Source organism: Benincasa hispida, chromosome 1 (assembly GCF_027475165.1).
Source record: "Benincasa hispida cultivar pf3 chromosome 1, pf3_genome.v1.1, whole genome shotgun sequence".
In the NCBI taxonomy this organism is placed as follows: domain Eukaryota; kingdom Viridiplantae; phylum Streptophyta; class Magnoliopsida; order Cucurbitales; family Cucurbitaceae; genus Benincasa; species Benincasa hispida.
In genome coordinates, this window is record NC_143478.1 from 51999683 (window position 1) to 52021678 (window position 21996).

General features: G+C 34.0%; 1 protein-coding gene across 2 annotated transcripts; it reads left to right on the forward strand.

Moving 5' to 3' along the window:
* The first annotated feature begins 7252 nt into the window (after positions 1–7252).
* Positions 7253–11683, forward strand: LOC120069689 (DHHC-type zinc finger family protein). 2 transcript variants are annotated; one of them, XM_039021471.2, is made up of 6 exons: positions 7253–7638; positions 7816–8003; positions 8964–9146; positions 9982–10278; positions 10451–10684; positions 10782–11683. In XM_039021471.2, the coding sequence occupies exons 2-6, from the start codon at positions 7905–7907 to the stop codon at positions 11316–11318; spliced, it is 1350 nt and encodes a 449-aa protein (XP_038877399.1). In that variant the 5' UTR covers positions 7253–7638; positions 7816–7904; the 3' UTR covers positions 11319–11683. The 2 variants fall into 2 exon arrangements, with proteins under 2 accessions (XP_038877399.1, XP_038877398.1); XM_039021470.2 differs by having other exon boundaries at positions 7828–8003.
* The last annotated feature ends 10313 nt before the right edge of the window (positions 11684–21996 follow it).

Below are 21996 nucleotides of genomic sequence, written 5' to 3' on the forward strand. Positions count from 1 at the left end.
TGTGTTAGTTTTCCGCATAAACCTTTTAGTCTCCCTAAAGATAAAATCTCTGCTAGTTACACATTTCTTCTTAGTAGATGCCATAGTATGAAGCCTTTCACTCCTTTAGTGAACCTCAAAAGCATGCATTTGACAGCTCAGCCATTCAGCTTCCCTTTGCTCTGATGTAAAAAACCAATACACCCAAAAACCCTCAGATTACTCAGATTAGGTGGGTGATTGGTCAATTTTTCTTCGGGGGTAAGTAGATCTAGAGAAGCATGAGGGCATTTATTTAGTGTGTAAACTGTATAGGAGGCTGCTTCAGCCCAAAATTTCTTTGGTAGGATAGCAGCAGATAAGAGACTCCTAACCCTTTCAAGTATAATTCTGTTCAACATCTCTATTACCCCGTTTTGGTGTACATTGGTCGGTCGATGTCGATTTTGGGAGAAAATCGGCATCGAAAATCGACCAAAAAAAGAGTGTGAAAATCGTTCGTACATCGGTTGGGTCGGTCGGTTGGTTTGATTGGTTTGGTCTTTTTTTTTTTTTTTTTTTTTGTTTGTTAAAGAGGAGCCAAAGTGAATGAAAAGGAAAGATGAAATTGATAATGTGTTATTGTTAGGTTAATAAAATTAGCAACCTTTTTAATTTTAAATTAATCATTTTTTATGAAAAATTTTAAATAAATCATGTAATGATTTAAAAATAAGGCAACATAAAAAATAATAATAAATCAATACTAAAATAGTAGGCTTAGGCTTGGGTTGGTGGTAATGGGCTTGCTTTTATACTTATTTTTAAAAAAGAAATTAAAAAACCATATATATATATATACACACACACACATCGGTTGGTCGGTCGGTTTTCAAATTTTCTTCAGGAAAACTGAAAAACCAACCAACCAACCCCTAGCCCTAACTGACTGACCTTAATTCGATCAGTTTTGATCGGTTGGATCGATTTTTGGTGCTTTTATGTACACCCCTACCATTTTGTTGAGGTGTGAACCTCATTGTTTTGTGTCTACCTGTTCGTTGTTGTCTACAAAAAAACATTAAATTCTTATGCACAAAATTCAAGTCCATTATCCGTTCTAAGATATTTAACTTGACAGCTAGTTTGTTTTTCAACCATAGTCTTCCATTTCTAGAATTTCTCAAATACCATATCTTTAGTTTTAAGAAAGTATATCCAGCATCTCCTAGAGAAGTCATCAACAAAAGTAGGAAATACCTGGCACCACTTAAGGATTGGAATAGTGAGGGGCCCCATAAGTCTGAATACACATAGTCAAGGATTGCTTTAGTTGTGCGTTTAGCCTTGGTAAAACTCTACCTTGCTGCCTTCCCTATTACACAATGTTTATAGAAGTATAGGCCTTGATGAACCCCTTTAGGTAGGATCCCTTGTTTGGCTAGAGCTTGAAGGCCTTTTACACTGATATGTGAAAGTCTCTTGTGCCAAAGTTCTCCTTCTATAGGTTCCTTGGATGTTACAACTAGAGCTGATTGCATCTTTTGAACTCCTCTAAAAATTGGCTTAGTGTCCTTTAAAACTTCACAATAGCCTCATTTTCCTTTGTATTCATAGCCAATTGAGTCAAGTATGCCTAAAGAGATCAAATTTCTTTTTAACTTGGGCACATGTCTGACATTTCTTAGTAGCTTTACTGACCCATCTTCTAATTTTAGTGAAACTAAGCCAATGCCAACTACTGGACATGAGTGATTGTTACCCATGTACAAAGAGCCTCCTTCCATTTCTTTATAAGTGTTGAACCAGTCCTTATTAAGGGTCATATGAAAAGAACACTGAATCTAGAACTCAGTCAAGGCCCTTAGCTGGTTCTTCATATTCTAACTTTTGATTTGAGGTAGCTAGAGCATCTAAGTAGAAGAAAGAATCTTGCCCTATTGAGGCTTCCCCAGACTGTACAGATTGATTTTTTTGGTTTTGATTCTTATTTTTCTGTTCATTCATCCATTTTAAGGTTATGAAATCTTTGATTAGATGCCTAATCATTTTGCAATAATTGCATCTAATCTTTGACTTCTCTTGGTTTTCTTCTGTGTTGGCTTGTTTACCCTTCTCTTTACTGTGATGCTTTGATTTTCCTTTCACGAGTAATCCCTCTGCACTAGGTTTCTCTTCTTTATTTGTTATCAATTCCATCTATTTAATTCTAAGAGTTGAAATGATAATATTTATGGTGACTGAATCTCTCTCACGCCTTGGATTTTAAATTCAGTTGTAACCTTTTTAAATTCATCGAGATTCTCTGTCAAGGTTTTAGATAGATTAATCTTAAATGTAAAGAACCTTTTCCTCAAGAAGAGTTTGTTAGGCAGATCTTTTGTTTTATAGCTCATTTAACTTTGTCCACATTTTAAATGTTGTATCTTGTTCAATTTCTTATCTAAGCAAACTGTCTGGGAGGTTCAGGACAAGAGTTTCATGTGCAATAAACTCCATGTTTTCCCTTTCATCATCTATTACATAAGTAAAGAGTTAAGAAGAATCCTCAAGAGTTTTATGAGCCTTTTGTTGCCCTAGTACAACTCTGATTTTAACCTTCCATAGACTGAAATCTCCTTTCCCATCGAATTTCTCTATAGCATACCTTGCAACAACCATCTTCTACCTTTTTTATTGTTCACAATGCTCCAAGATTAGCTTTTTTAAATTCTTTGACTAATCTTTCTTATTCTTGCAGGCTCTGGCACTGAGGCCCAAACCAGGATGAAGAAAACCACGGGCTTACCTTTCAGCTGAAGAAAACGAGTGGCAATGAAATGCCCCGTGAAAGTAACCCTTTCCTTACACATTTATGGTCAAGATTTTTCTAACCCACTAACTCTCTATCAGATTGCAATCGATCCCATTCCCATTTTTATTCATTTTCAGTTTAGAGAGAAAACGAAATAGGGAAGAAAAGTGGAAGAACTATGGTCAATTTCTGAAAAAGAAAAGGAAGAAGACGATGATCGAGTTGTGCATGAAAAGTAAAAGAAGAAGAAGAAGAAAGAACACCAAGGATTAACATGGTTTGGCAACCAGAGGCTTACATCCATGAAGGAGCTGAGATCTTTATTTCTTGTAGAGATCTGAAGCAAATTACAGATAAGTTACTTCGTTTTCTTTTTAATATATTGTTCTTCTCACATCAAAGCTTATAACTGGTATCCTTTATATCTATAGGATTTACAAAAGTTGTTACAATTGCCTGTAAAAGGTTAATTTCACACAGTTGACGTTCATTTCTCAACAGTTCTTTCTTCTCAATTGAAGGCAAGAAAATCTTTATAAAAAGTGTGGGGCAGACAATTCCTACTTAAGGCATGAATGTTTTCAAGGTTCCTAAGCATTTTTTATCAAATATTACCAAGATGTTTGCCAGATTTTGGTGGGAATCCTTAGAAGATAAAATCCATTAGCTCAAGTGGGAAACTCTATGTCTTCCTAAAATTTAGGGAAGTCTCAAATTCAGAGACCTAGAGGGTTTTAACCTTACCAATGTGGTGAAATGAGTATGAAGGATCTTTTTGTACTCGAAAAGTTTGGTGGCTAAGGCCTTGAAACGAATTTACTTCCTCAATTGCTCTATCTCGGAGGTTGAGTTGGGTTTGAATCCATCCTATTGTAGAGAAGTCTGATTTGGGGTGGTTCCTTCTTGAAAGATATAGGGTGCTCAATGGCTATTTTATTAGAACATTCGTGAATCCTTGGTTCCTTGAGGAGAAAATCTTCTAGCCTTTTTGTTTAAATCCCAACTTTAAAGACTCTTTAGTTGCTTATTTTATTCTTCCTAGTGGCGTGTGAAATTATGCCCTTCTTAATGAAGCTATCCTAAGTGAAGATATGGAGATTATTATAAGAATGCCTATTAATTAGCGTCTGGGAGAGGAAATCTTATGAGTAAGGGGATGGACCGTGTACCTTCTTGTTTTGTTTGCAATCAAGAGTTTAAAGTTGTTAACCATATGTTATTCGCTTGTTGTCGTACGAAACTCATATGGAAATCTTTCCTCAATAACCAGTTCCTAGAAAATGATTTCAATAACAACTTTATTGACAAGTGGATTGCTTTAAATAATTAGAGTTCTAAAAAGGATCTTAACCTTGTGGTCATTGCTTGTTGAGCGATTTGGAGTGGCAAATATGCGATCAATCAAGAAAATTCTAATTCCTCTCTTAAACTTGAGGTGCAACTAGATTTTGAAGTATAAAGATGAGTTTGCCATAACTTGGGCAAGAAGAACTATGACTTTGAAAGGTCTTGTTAGGAAGCCTTGCTATTGCATTCTACATTGGCTTTTCTCCTCACATTGGTTGGTTTTAAGTTAATGTTGATACTGCTTGGGAGATTTTTTCTTTTGAATTAAGGATTAGAGTTGTTATTCGAGACTTGTGCGGCTTAGTAGTAGCTGTTCTGTGACTCACCTTGACGTTGTTATCCTGCTTTACTAGCAGAAATTCTCGTTGTTCTTGAAGGTGTTCGTTTAGCCAGATCTTTCAATCATCATATTAAGTTGGTTGTTGAGTCTGATTGTCTACAAACTATCAATTTACTTTTGAGGAAAGTAGAGTGGATGAGAGAGATTAATTATTGGTTGGAGGAAATTTGGGCCCTCTCAAAGTGATTGGAGAGTGTGGTTTTTGTGCATGTTAACCATGGATGCAATGTGCTAGTTGCTTTTATTGCTAAAAATGTTTAGAGGAGTAGTCTTTTTGGCGTGTGGCTGGAAGAAGATCCTAATTCTATCTTAAGCTTTGCTAAACATTTCACAAATTTTTCCTATTGTTATAAGTTGTTATTATGTTGAGTATATGACATATTTTTTATGTGGCAATAAATTTGTGTGACTCGATTAATTATATCATGTTTTAAGTCAAGTAAAAAAAAAAAAAGTTAAAAAGAGAAAGAAGAGATGTCTTTTGGTTTGTTAACAAACCAAAAAATTTAGTGAGATAATTTGGAATGTTTACACCAAATTATACATATGAAATTCAAAAATATAAAATCAAATTGAAAATGAATCAAACTAAATTGAAATCATAAAAATTCATAAGAACTAAATTAAATCTAAACTCAATCCATAAACATTAAATTAAAGAAAAAAAAAAACTAAAAGACTATTATTCATATTTTGTCATTGTCCAATAATTTCTAAAACTAATAAAGGGTTAATAAGCATGGTGTAAACATTCATTTGAATTGTTGACCGCTGACTTTTTCCCCCAAATAAAACATATATGTAAATTCCCTCCATTTTCTCCAACCACCTTCTTTCAAAGAAATTATATTAAATTTCACTTTCTTTACTTGGGTTTTATAAAGCAAAACTATATATTATAAACGTCACATATATGGCTTGATGTAGATGCTAAGAAGTTCACAATTTAACATTTTAATTTTTATTTAACAAGCACAGAAACAACCTTTTACAAATATATATATAACCTTTTACAAATATATATATATATATATATATATATTTAGTTTTTAAAAGAATTTTGAAACATTATGAAAAAGTAGATAAAATAACAAATAAATTCATTGGTGGGAATAGTATAAACTTAATTTTAAAAAACAAAAAAAAATAAAGCCCCGTTTAATAACCATTTCATTTTTTGTTTTTGGGTTTCGAAAATTAAGCTTATTTCCTCTTATTTTCTTATGATGATTGATGATTTGTATTTTTCTTAAATACAAGAGTTGAACTTTTAATCAAATTTTAAAAATAAAAACAAGTGGAAGAACTACTTTTCTTAGTTTTCAGAATTTTACCCAGTTTTAAAAAATATAAGAAAAAATAGTTAACAAAGCAACAAATTTAGAGGTGAAAGAGATGTTTATAGCCTTAATTTTCAAAAACTAAAAATACAAAATCAAATGACTACCAAATAGAGTCTAAATAAATATAAAAGAAAGACTTAAATCTTCTGTAACACATTTAAAACCACTGAAACTATGACATATATATATTTTTTATTACTATTGTTGAATGCGTTGTTATCAAAATTATGTTTTCAAATCACTAATCAAACACATATTTGATGCATGTTTGAGAGATATATTAAAATAATTAAAATTATTTTTCGTCGGATTTAAAATCTCTTTAAAACAATTTTTTAGTCACTAAAATGAATTTAATGTTTAATTTATACTTTTAAACACATTTTTCATACTTTTAAAATCGATTTTGAATGAATAAAAATATTTTTGAGTGATTTTGAAAATGACAAAAATGATTTTAACCATTTTAGAATCACTTCCAAACTTGTTGCTATTGCAGCTTTGAATCCCTATTGTCGTATATTGACACACTAAAAAAGTATTATTAACAACAAAAGATAAATTTATAACAAATAGTTATTGAAAAGTTAACGATGAAAACAATAACAATTTTTTATGTGTCATTGCGAACACAACTCAATAATTAAGATTCTGTTTAATGACCATTTTGATTTTTGTTTTTGAAATTTATAATTGTTTTATATCTACTTATCTTGTTATAGTTTTACTTTTCTAATAGAATCATTTTTTTTAATAAAAAAGAAAACAAAAACAATTTTTTTAAAGCCATTCATTTACGTTTCGTTTGGTAACCATTTTGTTTTTGCTTTTGTTTTGTTTTTAAAAATTAAGCCTATGAACACTACTTCTATCTCCAAATTTCTTCCTTTGTTATTTACTTTTCAGCAATAGTTTAAAAAATCAAGCCAAAATTTGAGAAATAAGAAAAATAGCTTTAAAAAAGTTGTTATTGTTTTAGAATTTGGCCAAAAATTCAATTATTGTACTTAAAAAATGTAAATCATTGTTAGAAAGGTGGATGAAATAAACTTAATTTTCAAGAAAAAAATAAAAAATAAAAAATAAAAACCAAATGATTATAAAACGAAACCTAATTTTCAAAATTTAGTTTATTTTTAAAAATATTAATAGAAATCCAACCATATAATAAAATTATTCAGATGTAGAATAGAGTTTATATCAAATAATTATCAAATAAAGATTAAAAAAATGTTATCAATTTATTAAAGGTCTGACGTGAAAATCTCCACTGCAAAAGTGAAATTTGTGAAGGGCCCAAATGAAAAGATGTGAATAATTATTTCCTTCTTTCTTTTTTCCTTTTATATATATTATATATATATTTGGAGATTATGAATAGTTTTTTCTTTTTTCTTTTTGTTGCAGAAAAAACGTATTTTGATAATTTTAAATATTAAATGCAGCTAACGGCGCAGTTGGTGTAGTTTATTATTAGTTTGCATTTGGGAAGAAAAAAAGAAACAGACTTGTTCAAATGAAGACACCCCACATGGGTGGAATTTGAGCTCAATCTCCGGTTCAACCGAATCCAAAGCGAACCAACCGGGTTCGATAAAAACCGGCCAACTTTGAGTGATCCAATCAAAATACGACACGTCTCCATTTCGCACTGTAAAGTAATCACTCGTACAATTTTTTCCCTCTCTCTCTCTCTCTTCTCCTCCTCTTCTTCTCCTCCCACCAAAAAGCAGGCCATAGCAGAGAGATTTTAGAGAGAGAAAATAGAAACCCTTGATTTTTCAATGTCCAAACCCCTCATTTCCTCCTCCCCCTACTCCGATTAACCCTCTCTCAGCTCGACGGCAATCTCACCGGTAAGGATTTTTCTTTTTTCCTTTTCAGATTTGCTTCTGTAACTGCCGGCTTTCGCTTCTGGCCGCCGGATATTTCGCGCCGACTACTTCAGCTCCTTCTTTCTCCTTCTTTCCTTTTTGTTATTTCTTTGATCTGATGCGCTGTTCGCTTTCTGGAGTGGCTTATGTTGTTTTTAGTTTGTTTTGTAGGATCTCCCGTTAAGCTGAGAGAGTTGAGCGGTTCGAGAAACACAAAGTTCATAGGATTAACGAAAAGAAAAATAGAGATGTATGTGGTTCCTCCACCGCAGCGATCGGATCCGCTTTCTGGATCCTCTAGCGGTTCTACTGATTTACGAGTCTACCAAGCTTGGAAAGGAAGCAATGTGAGTCCTAATTTTCATCTCTCTTTCTTTTTTGCTTTACATTACTCCTTCATTTCTTGTTTTGTTTTTTTTCTTTTTGTGCTTTGTGTTTGCTTAAATCCGCTTCTTGTTGTCGTCTTCATGTTAGCATTTTTTTTCTGGTTTCTCTCAAATCTTGTCTATACCATGAAGAATCTGCTATAGAGAAATTCAGAGGGATGTCTAAACACTGTGCAGCTTTTGCCTTAACATTTATAAGCTTTACAGAACCACACCAGTATACTAAGTTAATGGATTCGTTTTGTATATGATCGATAGTAGTACAATTAACAAGATTAAGTCTAACTGCAAAACAAGGAGGTTTAGAAAACAAAAATCTAGCTTCAAACAGAAGATAGTTCAGAAACAAATATCCAGCCTGTAAAGGCTTCTCAATTGTGCAACTACTTTCCTTTGGAGGTTTTCTTCCTCGCTAATGACATATTTCTTGTGGTTACATATGTGTAAGAAAATAAGCTGGCTATCAGCTCAGCTCATTTGTTATAATATCTTAATATATATGTAAGAACATAAGCTGACTATCAGCTCATTTGTTATAATATCTTAATATTTGTGGTGAAATGGTAAAGATGACCTAGTACATGCATTAATTTTTTTTTTTTTTTTTTTTTTTTTTTTTTTTTTTTTTTTCTTACAATCTTGAAAATATGGATAGTTTGATAAAGTCGCAACCTGTAATGTCCCATGGTCTGTTGTCACAATTTACAAGCATTGTTTCCCCAATTCCATAACTTGCATTCATTATCTTCACCACGAAGCAGGTACTATCCACAATAGATTAGTGATCTGCTGTACGCTCATTGGCTATGGATGTACTTTCATCTTCTTTGTCATTTTAACCATCAGCATGGGTCATAATAGGAACTGCATTTGTACTCTTGGGAGTTGTTTAATAGTCTGTTTCTGTCTCTCGTTTTGCAGATTTTCTTCCTCCAAGGAAGGTTCATTTTTGGACCAGATGTTAGGTCATTGGCGCTGACAATATTTCTTATTGTTGCTCCTGTTTCCATTTTCTGTGTATTTGTTGCCAAGAAGCTGATGGATGACTTTTCTGGTGATTGGGGAATATCGATAATGGTTGTTGCTGTTGCATTTACAGTCTTTGTGAGTTCCATCCTTCTAACTTCATACAGAAATTAAGCGCTATGTTCCTCCATAATATTCTTTCAGTCCAACTTGCATGTTGTTTCCCTGTGGATTTTATTTTGGAATGCTTTTTGTGCAACATAAATTTGTTAGCTTAACTAATGGCTTTCTACAAGTTGTGATACCATCTGTCTCCATCTTATTGAGAACTTTACACTTATTTGATAGTATATCTCAATTGGCTTAGACAAAGAAAACATAGTTCTTCCAATTCAAATAATTTTTTGATGCCTTAAATTCTCCAAGAAATCCTTCAATCCCTACATATCAGACAAGCATATTTTGGTTGATGGTAGTTCTCAAGGTCAAGCTTGAATGGACTGTTCAAACAAACTTTAGCCGACTTGCTTGTCACGTTATTGTAACAGGATGATCATCTGTTGGCTGTTGTTCTAGTGAATTTTTTCTATCTGCTGACTTAGGAGAGGGTAGTAAACTGGATTATAAGAGTGACTTATAACTCTCCTACAAGTTTGGACACTTGAGTAAGGGCGTCCCTATATAAAAAAAATGTAACTTAAGGATTATTTATACCTGGAAATTTGATGAATTAGAAGTGTATAGCATGTACGATACTAGATAGATGCTTTTTAGCCACTGAGGATTAATGGTTGAGTCATTATCTCAGTTTTATGGTAATCGTCACATTGACCATTATGAACATGGGAGTGTTGGACATTTTCAACATACAATAGTAACCACAATTATTTGTTCTACTGTTGTTGGTATTTGCTCTGCTCTTGATGCGTTGTTTCTTGAGCTGTTGAGATTATAATTATATGCTTTATTCTAGATTTTAGTCCTCTTGTTGCTTACCTCGGGAAGAGATCCTGGAATAATTCCTCGGAATGCACACCCACCTGAACCTGAAGCCTATGAAGGTAGTGTTGATACTGGATCTGCACAAACTCCTCAATTACGATTGCCTCGTATCAAGGAAGTAGAGGTCAATGGTATCACTGTTAAGATCAAGTATTGTGACACATGCATGCTTTATAGACCTCCTCGCTGCTCACACTGTTCAATCTGCAATAACTGCGTGGAAAGATTTGATCATCATTGTCCTTGGGTCGGGCAGTGTATTGGTCTGGTAAGTGTTCATTTCTTTAAAACCTTATATTCAGGTTCATCTTGTCAATATCTTGTCAATATTTCTATTTTTGAGTTTTTCTTAGTCTCTAACTTGGAGTTCGTGGGTCTTGTTTTTCTTCTTCTTGAACTCTTTCTGCTTATTGATGTGTTTTAACTAATATTTGATGCAGAGAAACTATAGGTTCTTCTTCATGTTCGTCTTCTCAACAACCCTTCTTTGCATATACGTGTTTTCATTCTGCTGGGTATACATCAGGAGGATTATGTCAGCAGAGGAAACATCCATATGGAAAGCGATGATCAAGACTCCTGCCTCCATTGTGCTAATTGTTTACACTTTCATCTCAATGTGGTTCGTTGGTGGCCTTACTGCCTTCCATTTATATCTCATCAGTACAAACCAGGTGAGCATCATCCACAACTTCTAAACAAAATTTATTAGAACTCACGAAAACGATCACATTCTCATTCTTGATCAATTTGAGCTGGCTTAATTTGCAGACTACCTATGAGAATTTTAGATATCGTTATGATCGAAGAGCCAACCCATATAACAAAGGAGTGTTGGACAACTTCAAGGAGATCTTTTGCTCCAGCATTCCTGCATCCAAGAACAACTTCAGAGCGACCGTGCCTAAAGAGCCTGTTCTACCTCCGACTCGACTCGGAACCAGTGGTTTTATGAGTCCAAATGTAGGAAAAGGGGTAGAGGACATTGAAATGGGAAGGAAAACAGTATGGGGAGACATGAATTCTGGAGCAGATCCGTTTGATGGACAACCTCAGATCAGCGAGCGGTTGAACATAAAAGAAGGTGAACTTGGCGAAGTATCTCCAGATATTAGAGTTGCTGTTGAAGAAGGTAACGAACGTGGTGGATTACATCCTCGGCGATCCAGTTGGGGAAGGAAAAGCGGAAGCTGGGACATGTCGCCTGAAGTTGTTGCCTTGGCAGCAAGAGGTGGCGAAAATCGTGTCGGAGGGAGCAGCAGCAGCGGCAACTTGACGGCTGACAACCGAGAAACACGTGATCATTAATAAACTTGGAAACAGATTTAGATGTTAAATGAAAAAGGAAAAAAAAAAAAAATTGATTGAAGAAAAACGAATTTTAGAGTCTAATTTTATGGGTTTGAAGTGGGATATGTTGAGGTTTAAGGGTTTGTGATTCAGCTTCCACATTAAAGTTTATATGTGCAAAATACGAAAGGGAAGTTGAGAGAGAGGGGGACTTAATGATTTGGCAGATGTAAATGTTGATTTGGATGTGTGTTATACTGTACGAGTGAGTTTTTTCTTCTCCAGTTTCTTATTTTTCTACTTCATTTGTGGAATCAGTTAGCCAATTGTAATGCATTTGTGAATTTAGTGTGCTTAAATATTAAATTAGCCGCTTCTCTTCATTCTCAGTTCCAATTTATCCACAACTTTTATCTCACTTGTTAACTAAGCGTCCGTTTAAATATTTTTTTTTTAAAAAAATTATTTTTATTTAAACACTTTTGATTAAAATTGTATAAATTATACTAAACGGTTGTCAAATGCTTTAATTCTTTTAAAAATTATTTATTTTTTAAACTAAACACTTCAAAATGTATTCCAAACACCTTTAAATGAGCTAGTAGCCAAACAACAATGGTTGATAACTTGCATTTCATTAGAATCTTCTTTACTTATAACCTATTTGTTTTTTAAGGGCTAGATTTATTAGTTTTAGTGAACGAGGTATCATGCTAAAACTTTGACAAGGAGAATGAGAAATGAAGAAATTATAATGGTCGGTTTTTAAAAATACTAAGACTAAAACCGTTGTTTTAAAAGTAGAGATAAAAATTAATATTTTAAGGACATTGAAGTTAAAGTAAACTGAAGGCAAAAATACAGAAACAAAATAATTTTAAACGTTAGAGGTTTCATACACATAATTCAATGGATAATTTCAATTGATAGCACTTTTAGTTAATAATTGAGTGTATAACAATATATTTAAAGAATTGTAAATATAATAAAATCTATTAGTGACAGACTTTATCTTTGATAAAGTTAATGATATTATCAATGATAGACTTTGAAAGCTGAATCTAAATTTTGTTATAATTGTAAATTCTTTTTGTATTGTGCGAGTTAATACTTAGGCCTGATTGCTATATTTGCAAATGTACTTAATTTGGTTATAAAATGTGTCATCTATTTATTGACAAGGTGAGGCCACATGAATCAATTAAAGTTATCCGTGTAGGTCTTACAATATTGGAAGGTGGAATGAAGAAAGTAGGTATGAGAAGGTGGTGCATGCATAATTCCTCTTTAAAGAGTTAGGCAGAATGAGGATATTGAAATTTGAAAAGCTTACCTAACCATATAACAATGGCTTCTAATTTTCATGAAAATTTTGGAAAATTGTAATTGTATTTCCGATTGATATTGTTCACTTATTCGTAATGGAAATTAGCTAAAACCCTAATTAAAAATCCATTTATAGTTGTTTACTTTTATTTAGAATGGAAATAAAATACACGTGATTACCAAAATGACCTCTAAGATTTATGATCATCAATTTAACTAACATGCTACAAAATTTAAAATGTATTTTTTTTTTAAAAAAAATTTACTTAATGCTTTCTTTTAATTTTATTTACTTATTCAAATTTGTATTTCACCTAAATTAAAACATCTAGATTTTCTTTTATTATTATTATTTTTAAATTTATTGCGTTTATTTCACTTTGTAATGGAAGTAAACCGTGGGCCTCATTCTAAAAAATGTAGACTCGCACTATTTTTTTGAATTTTGACTAATTTTCCTTCATTTATCATCTTTCTAGATCTATATTCATCTCATATCAATAATCATGATCAGTAATCAATACTAGTGACTAGTATCAATAAACATATCTAATTATTTAAATCCTATTTTGGTCCCTCAACTTTGAGTTTTTGTTCATTTTAGTCATTAAACTTTCAAAACGTCTATCTAGTTCTCAAACTCTTAAAAAGTGATTATTTTGGTCCCTGCAATTAGCACTATGTTAATAAACTAACTGTTGGGATTGATGTCCAAAATCTCGTGGGTCCTGTAGTTTATAATTGTAATGTATAAACAATTTATTTATCTAATAAATATGAGGCATTTTACTTGACATTTAGTAGCACTAACCCACAAAATCAATAAACTAAAATCAAATGTTATCTTCTGTAAATTAAACATGTATGTGGAGATATGTAAGTGAATCATGTTTAAGTGATAACTTAAACGATTTGTAGTATATGGATAAGGCTGAGTACTTTATCCTAGTGACACCACGAATACAACCCACTTTGTAGTTGTTACAATTATTGTAAAGTGTTATAAATGATATGATCTTGATCATTCATGTGGAGACACATGAGCGGGGGGTGTTTTATACAACGATTTTGTATAAGACCGGACCATGAAATTAATAGTCTCACTATATAACACCACCGATAGAAGAGACTTACATTACACTAGGATGACCATAGGTGTCTTGACCTGGATCCTAAGTGAGTTATGAACTCCTGCCAATGGAGGCAGTTCTTTGATCTGCATGGGTGATAGTGGTGAACTTGCTAACTCAATATGCCTACCACTTTGGGGACTCGTCTGATTAGGGAGCTGGGAACGCAACTACACAAGAAGAAATTCACTCATTCTATATAGTTAGAGTAAGTAGAAAAATTGCTCTCTTAAAGGTTGATTTCGGGGCTTGAATGAACAACGTAGCGCCACACCCTCTCCTGCCCTGAAAAGAGTTTGGTCATAGTTGGACTATGACTTATTGTTCATTAGAGGAATCAGTGGTACTTAAGGAGTTAGATGTAACTACAGGGGTAACATGGTAATTTTGGTCCAGCTGTACTTACGAGTAATTTGTGAAGGGTCATCGTACCGTTGATGGTTATATCCAATGGATATAGAAATATATCTATGGTGGAAGAGTGTAGCTATCAGTCTTCAGTGGAGTGACCGACAGTTAATGAAAGTTGGGTAACTTAATTAAACAATTTAATTAATTATCCAAGTACCACTGGAGCTTCAATCTATAGGTTCATAAGGTCCCCTCGGTAGCTCAACTAATTTTGGATTAATTCAAATTGTTCAAATTAATTGAGAAAATTAATTATATGTGATATAATTAATATAAATTAATTTTATGTGATATAATTAATATAATGTGTTTTATACATTATAATATAAAGATTAATTTGAGAGAAAATAAATATTTTATATGATTCAAATATTAATTATATAAATTGGATTCATATAAAAACTATAGATTAAATTTAGTATGAATTTAATTTATATTAAATTCTATAGATTTAATGAGAGAATTTCAAGTTACAAGTTATGCTATATATGATATAATATAAACTATAAGTTATATGTTATATTAGATATGACATATAGTATAATATATATTATATGATAAGTTAGTTATTATATAATTATATTATATTAGTTAAATTAAAGTTAGTTTTAATTTAATTTTAATTTTAAAAGGGAGGGAGTTATTATAACTTCGCCTTTAATTCTCTTAAAAATTGTGGAAGTGGGTAGTTGAGAGAGGTCGTCTTCTTCCTTGTTAACACATAACGATTATCCTCTCCCATGCAATCCTTTGTAAAGAAATTCTCCCTCTCAAAATCACTCTAAAAAAAAAAAAAATCTGCTGTCTCCCAAAAATTAAGAGAAGCCCGTAAACTCCCTCTTTGATTCTCACTCAAAGGAGAATACAGTGGTTTCCGTTGTGGTGGTATCAACCAAATTAGATTTTGGTTGCTGTCTTTTTGGTGTGTTCATTATCCAAGGAGACTTTGGAGAGTTCGTTGAGATCATCAATTTGAGAGGAATTCCTAAAGATTTTGTCACTACAAGGGTAATTGTTATCTTAACCCTAATTCTGCTCCTCTTTTCTTGTTTTTATATTAAAACATTCTAATTTTTTTAATGCATACTTTGTTTCTGTCTCTAAATTATTTTATTTTTTAAAAATAAATGAAATTGGGATCCGACCATGCTTCCGTAGGATTTTCAAAAACTTCAATTGGTATTAGAGTGGACGTTTTAAGTTCAATTTTTTATTATTGTTGAAATTAATTTAGAGTTATGATGGGATTTTTGTTTTCCTGTGCATTTATGTGATGAACGTTTGATTACGCATTTTTGGATGTTTTCATCGGAATTGGCTTTAGTTTACTGTTTTAATTTTACAATTCGGTATGTAAGAGCCTTTTTGTTTTTGGGTGTAATTGCAATCGAGTCTATAATTTGTTAGGTCTGGATCGTTCGTGATGCTTTCCGGCAAAGATTTGGAGGTTTTCGAGCCAAAACAGAGGAAAATCAGAGCAGAAACACGTTGTAATGAAGCTTTCTATATAGCAGCGTTGCAACGCTGTACCCTAGCGCCTCGATGCTTCGACGTGAGGCGAACGAAAGTTCCCATAGCTTCGTGACGCTAGGGTACAATTGAAGAAAATTGTATTCAAGAGAAACTATGAGTGGAAGTAAGATATTTCCAAACCCATTGTGCAAGAATTAAACACATTCACAATCATACAAAACAGCTATGCATTTCAGAATAAATTACAACATGCTTTCATAATTAAAAACAAAAGAAACGAGAGACATACTTTTGAAGTACATTTCTTCTGTAATTCTCTCGCTCTTGTGATTACTGGAACAATAATCTCTCGTTGTTGCAACAATCGTCTAGCCAATCTCTCGCTGTCGCTCAAATCACGAACAAACTGCTTCTCGAACAAGAATCCTTCGATACAACCACTCGGCAACCTTGGTATTCTCGGAGTGAGAATTCAAGAGGTGTAGGCTTTGTGTGAATTTGGTAGAGGGAATGAGGAATACAAAGACCGAACTACACGACCAAGTGGGAGAATGTCTGTCGCATAGACAGAGGATACTTGATTGTTTAGTAAATCTTGCTCTCGTGAGAATCGTCTACAAGATCTCTTAGTCTCTTGCTCAGCCACTTATACGACCGCTTAGTCTCTCGCTAGATCGTTTACACGATCGTTTAGTAAATCTAGCTCTACACGATCGTTTAGTCTCCTACTATACATGATCGTTTAGTAAATTTCTCATTGTTTAGTCTCTCGTGAGGGCTATCATGTAGGCTCTCATGAGTAAACGATCCGATAATTTACTAATGAAGTGATCTCTTAACAAAAATGAAAACTATTTCCTTTTATCCTATAGTTATTAAAATTGAACATAACCTCCCACTTCATGTACGGTTGAAGGAAAAACCACCCACACTTATCATATAATTGTTTAATTATAAATAAATATAATAACTTACTTATCATATTTATATTTATAACCTATAGTTTTAATATCACATCATATATAATATTTAAACTATAGTTCTTTTCTCCTTTATTCAATATAAATCACATTTATATCAATTCCTCCAATTAATGTATCTCATATATCATATCAATTATATCACATATAATTGAACCAATTTAATTATATCCTATATAATCAAACTCCCTCTTGTTAATTTGAACACTTCAAACTAACCCAAAAATGGATTATTAACTTGTATCCATTTGAGCTACCAAGAAGACTTTACGGACTTGTAGCTTGAAGCTCCAACGGTGCGTGAATAACTGACTAAACTTTTTAATCACGAGATCCACCATCCGTTAACTGCCGAGCACTCCATAAAAGACCGACAACTGCACTCTTCTCACTAAAAATATATTTCTATGTCCATTGGATATAACCAATCAACAGTACGATAACCCTTCACAGATCGCTCGTAAGTATAGTTGGGCTAATTTACCGTTTTGCCCCTGTAGTTATATCTAAGTCCTTAAGTACCACTGATTCCTCTATTGAACAATACATCACAGTGCTACTATGAGTGAACACCTCTCGGGCCATGAGAAAGTGTGTGGTGCCACATCGTTCAAGCCCCGGAATCAGCCCTTAAGGGAGTAATCTATCTACTTACCCCTGCTTCGGGGAAGAAGTGAATTCCATCTTATGTAGCTGAGTTCCCAGCTCCCTAATTAGACGAATCCCCAAAGTGGTAGGTTTGAGTCAGCAATCTGGCCACTTGCACCCATGCAAATCAAACGACTACCCTCATAGGCAGGAGTTCCCAACTCACTCAGGATTAATGTCATACTACCAGGTCATCTTAGTGAAATGAAAGTCTTTGTCATGAATGACATTATATAATGAGACTAAACACTTTGTGGTTCGGTCTTATACAAACTCCTTTATATAGGACACCCCCGTTCGCATGTCTCCATATGAATGATCAGGATTAGACCATCTGTAGCACTTTACAACACTTGTAACATCTACAAAGCGGGTCGTATCCGTAGTATCACTAGGATAAGGTTTCCCTCCTTTAAGTCTTACAGTAACGCTACGCTCGTCCGTTGATTTCTTGTGATCACGCTTTCCACCTTGCGTCAATGCATATTTGCATAAAAATACAAAAGTTAACTGTTTCTATGCGATGAACGCATGCAACCGCCATGTTACAAACTTAATGCTTTTTGGACGCAATCTTATATATTTTATCAACGCAAACCTGCATTGTAGATAATTTAGCACTGTAATAACATGCATTTCTGCTCGTTATCACAAGTCACACGAGATTTGGAGCTAGAGTAGAGGTGGGGCAGCGGCAGCAGGAAATTTTAGGTTTTATAATATATATATATATATATACACACACATATATATACTCGGGGCGGGGCCGAGGACAGGGAATATATTCCTCGTCCCTGGCCTTAAAATGTAAATGGGGAAAAAAAATTCCCCGGTTAAATGGACATATCTACTCTCACAGCTACAGTTTTTTAGGGTCAACTTCAGAGCATGGGTCTACGGGACCGTCCGTGGCTGGACAAGAGCAAGTGGTAGATTTTTGTACTGGGTCGTAGTGCCCTAGTTTATTGTTTTGTAATTGTTGTTATCTTATACACCCATTCGCTTTAGGACAAGTGGGAGATTGTTGGGGTTGATGCCCTAAATCTGGTAGAGTCCTGTAGTTTGTAAACACCTGTATAAACAAACACTTGTGATGTAATAATATGAAATATTTTTTTCACTGTTGTCTATGAAATATGAGATATTTTATTTGCATTAATCACAAACCAATAAACTAAGATCCCTGGTTGTCATTGTAACTTAAGCATGTATGTGGAGACATACAAGTGGATCATGCCTTAAGTGATAACCTAAATGGTCAGTAGTATAAGGATTTCAGATACTTAGAAAATTTTTTCCATAGTTAGAATAGCCTTGTTCTTAGATTTTCTTTTATTTTAAAGCGGAAGCGAGAGAAGCGAGATTGTGCCGATAGATCGTTCCGGTGAACTTGGGAGAGTGCCGGAAGCTTCAAGATCAGAGAGAGGGCTAGCTCCTGCGGAAGCAGGAATATCTTTTGAACGGAATAAAGTTGACAGTGTAAAAGCCTTGGGAAGCAAGGGATTGCTACTAGGCTCTCTATCCTTATCTTCCATTGACATTTTATACTTAAACTCATCTATAGAAATGAAATTTAATTCTTTATATCTGTTCACTCTCTATTTATTACGCATGAGTAGCTAAATCTGTCGAATGGGTTGAGAAACACTTAGCTAGTTTAACTGGGGATCTTCATTCTATGCGATTATCTTGTATTATGTATGCATCATTCGTCCATTAGAGATACTCGGGAGGGTAGTCTAAGGATAGGATCTAGGCTTGGAAAAGTCAGGTTAGAATCAAGGCTCGGGAGAGTCAGATTAGAACACATAATCAAGAGATAGAAGCTTAGGAATAAGCATTGTTTGCTATTAACGCATTGCATGTATCTTAGAGATAGGATATGATTGTGTGCGGTCACCTTGTCTTTGTGTGCATCTTGCATCATCGCATAGGAAAAAAGTAGAGACTTAGGAATAAGCTCTATGGACATTTTTGCATTCAACACATGTGTCCTAGACTTAGGAACACCGCATTTGCATTGAAAAATGATTTGCTGTTGCATGAGTGTAGCATGATCGCATAGTCTGACGCAGTCCCAAGAACGCTAGCTAAAAACCTTCTCAACCCATTCCTCTATATACTCAGTGTATCTACCGCATAATTGAACTTTTCTCAAATCCGCCACATACATTTATTTTATTACCGCAAACAACAAACCAAAACACTTATTTGATTTCCTGGTTACCGCAAAGTTTCTGAGAAATATCACCACATACTATCTTCCCTAGTCCCTGAGTTCGACCCTGGACTTACCAGGAAACTCAGCGGGGTTTATACTTGGATTCCGTTGAGAAAACTTGTTGCTCAACGTATTTCCATCACCACATTTCATTCCATTATTCCACTTCATAAAATAACACATCAACTTGTGTGTGTCTCTATAGTCCATGTGAGCTCTCCCTCTCAGCGCCTCTGACTTTCGAGTTCCGACTTCCTCACCCACTGTCGTCCACGTCCCTCTCCCTACTCTCTTCGCCGGCTCTCCCATTCATCTGGTCCGGTCGTCTCTCCGTGTGAGCTCTCCCTCTCGGCTCCAACTTTCGACTTCCTCGCCCACTCTCGTCCCTACTCTCTCCACCAGCTCTCCCACTCATTCGGTTGTCCTTCCTCGCCCACTCGTCAGTCGTCCGATCATTTCTGTCTGTGTCACTCGTCTGGTCGTCCCACTCGTCCGGTCGTCTTCTTCTGAGTCACTCACCCGCTGGCTTAGTCACTTGAATCCCTCTCCACCGGCTCTCCCTCACAGTCACTCGGTCAGATCTACTGTCTGATCTGCCGACTCTCCCTCAAGGTATGTCCGAGACTCCGAAATCTGAATATTACTTTCAGATCTGATTTGTTAAAAGATAAAATGAGTTATGGTTATTTTATTTTTTGATTTTTGGTATTTCTAAATGGTTATAAATCTGAATGTATGTACGATTTTTGGTATGTTTGATTTGATATTTCTGAATGGTTAGAAATCTGATCTGTTAGAAATTCAAAATTGATTTTTTTATATGTCTGACATTTTGGTATGTTTGATCTTTGAATGTTACTATTTGACTATTTGTAGGTGAACTTTGAAAATGACTCTATCGAATAATAATGAGTTAGAACAAGGTGATTCAACTCCAACATCCATGAACATGAGCGAATCAACCCAATAAACAGTGTTTCTAGTGGTAATGATCAATCTACGCCTATTACATTAGATACCGATGATAATGAGGATGTACTAAAAAGTAATAGGTTGGTGTCAGTAGTATGGAATCATTATAAAAGACAAAAAAATAAATGACACAATGAAAGCAATATGTAATTATTGTGAAAAAAAGTTAGGAGGGGAATCTAAAAATGGGACAAAGCATTTACATGACCATTTCAAAATTTGTCCCTTACGGAGACAAAGAGACATTAGGCAATCACGTGTGTGACTCACTAAAATCAATGAAGGAAAAGTAGTCCTAAATCCGACCCTCTTTGATTATGAAGCTTCTAGAAGAGATCTTGCTTGTGCTACAATCTGACATGAATATCCAATAAACATGGTTGAACACAAAGGATTTAGAAAGTTTTTGAGTGGTGTTCAACCGCTGTTTAAGATGATTTCAAGAACCACGATGAGGAGAGATATAATAAAAATTTATGAAGAAGAGAGAATTAAAACAATAAAATTTTTGGAAAACAATAGAAGTAGTGTTGCTCTTACTACAGACATGTGGACTGCGTCTAGTCAGAAGAAGGGATACATGACAATCATTGCACATTTTATTGATGATTCATGGATCCTGTAGAGCAGACTTTGAAGGTAATTTAAATCTTTTACGTTGTTATGTATTTTTTGTTCATTTGGTAGTTTTCATTTTAACATATTATTACGTAATACTACTATACTAGGTTTGTACACGTGCCACATCCACATACGGGACAGTTACTTTCTGAAGCATTAATGGAGTGTATTTTTTATTGGAACATAGATCGTAAATTATCCACTTTAACACTAGATAATTTTTCAACAAATGATGCGATGATTGACATTTTATTAAGGAAGTTAGATTTAAGGACAATGTGGTTGCATAGAAGTTTATTCCACATTCATTGTTATGCACATATTTTGAATTTGATAGTGAAAAATGGTTTGGCTATGATTTTGGATGGTATAGAGAAGATTAGAGGAACTGTTCATTTTTGGACACTTTCTCCAAAAAGGAAGCAAAAATTTGAAGAAGGAGTTCGTCAACAACAAATTCCATGCACTAAAAAACTCAATCTTGATTGTGTTACAAGATGGAATTCAACCTTTGTGATGCTCAAAACTGCTTTGGAATACAAGGATGTTTTTCCTCGTTTAAAATAATGTGAACCACTATACACTTGTCTTCCTTCAGATACTGATTGGAATTTTGCAAAAGAAATGTGTGATAGATTAGAACCATTTTACTTGATGACTGAGTTGTTTTCTGGGTCAAGTTATCCAACCTCCAATGTCTTTTTTGAAGAAGTTTGTGAAATTTGGTTGGAACTTTCTAAGTGGCTTAACTCTGATGTTGAGGAGGTACAAGTAATGGCATCAAGAATGATTGCTAAGTTTGAAAAATATTGGAGTGGGATTCATGGTGTATTGGCAATAGCTACAGTATTAGATCCTACATTTAAGATGAGATTGATCTAGTTTTATTTTCCTCAAATCTATGGATCTCATCA

What these genes read in the sequence shown, in the direction of transcription:
- LOC120069689 (XM_039021471.2), top strand. Translation starts at nt 7,905, where the DNA reads ATGTATGTGGTTCCTCCACCGCAGCGATCGGATCCGCTTTCTGGATCC. An exon ending in AAGCTTGGAAAGGAAGCAAT is followed by an intron (nt 8,004 to 8,963) that starts GTGAGTCCTAAT and finishes CTCGTTTTGCAG; the next exon opens with ATTTTCTTCCTCCAAGGAAG. An exon ending in TCGGGCAGTGTATTGGTCTG is followed by an intron (nt 10,279 to 10,450) that starts GTAAGTGTTCAT and finishes TATTTGATGCAG; the next exon opens with AGAAACTATAGGTTCTTCTT.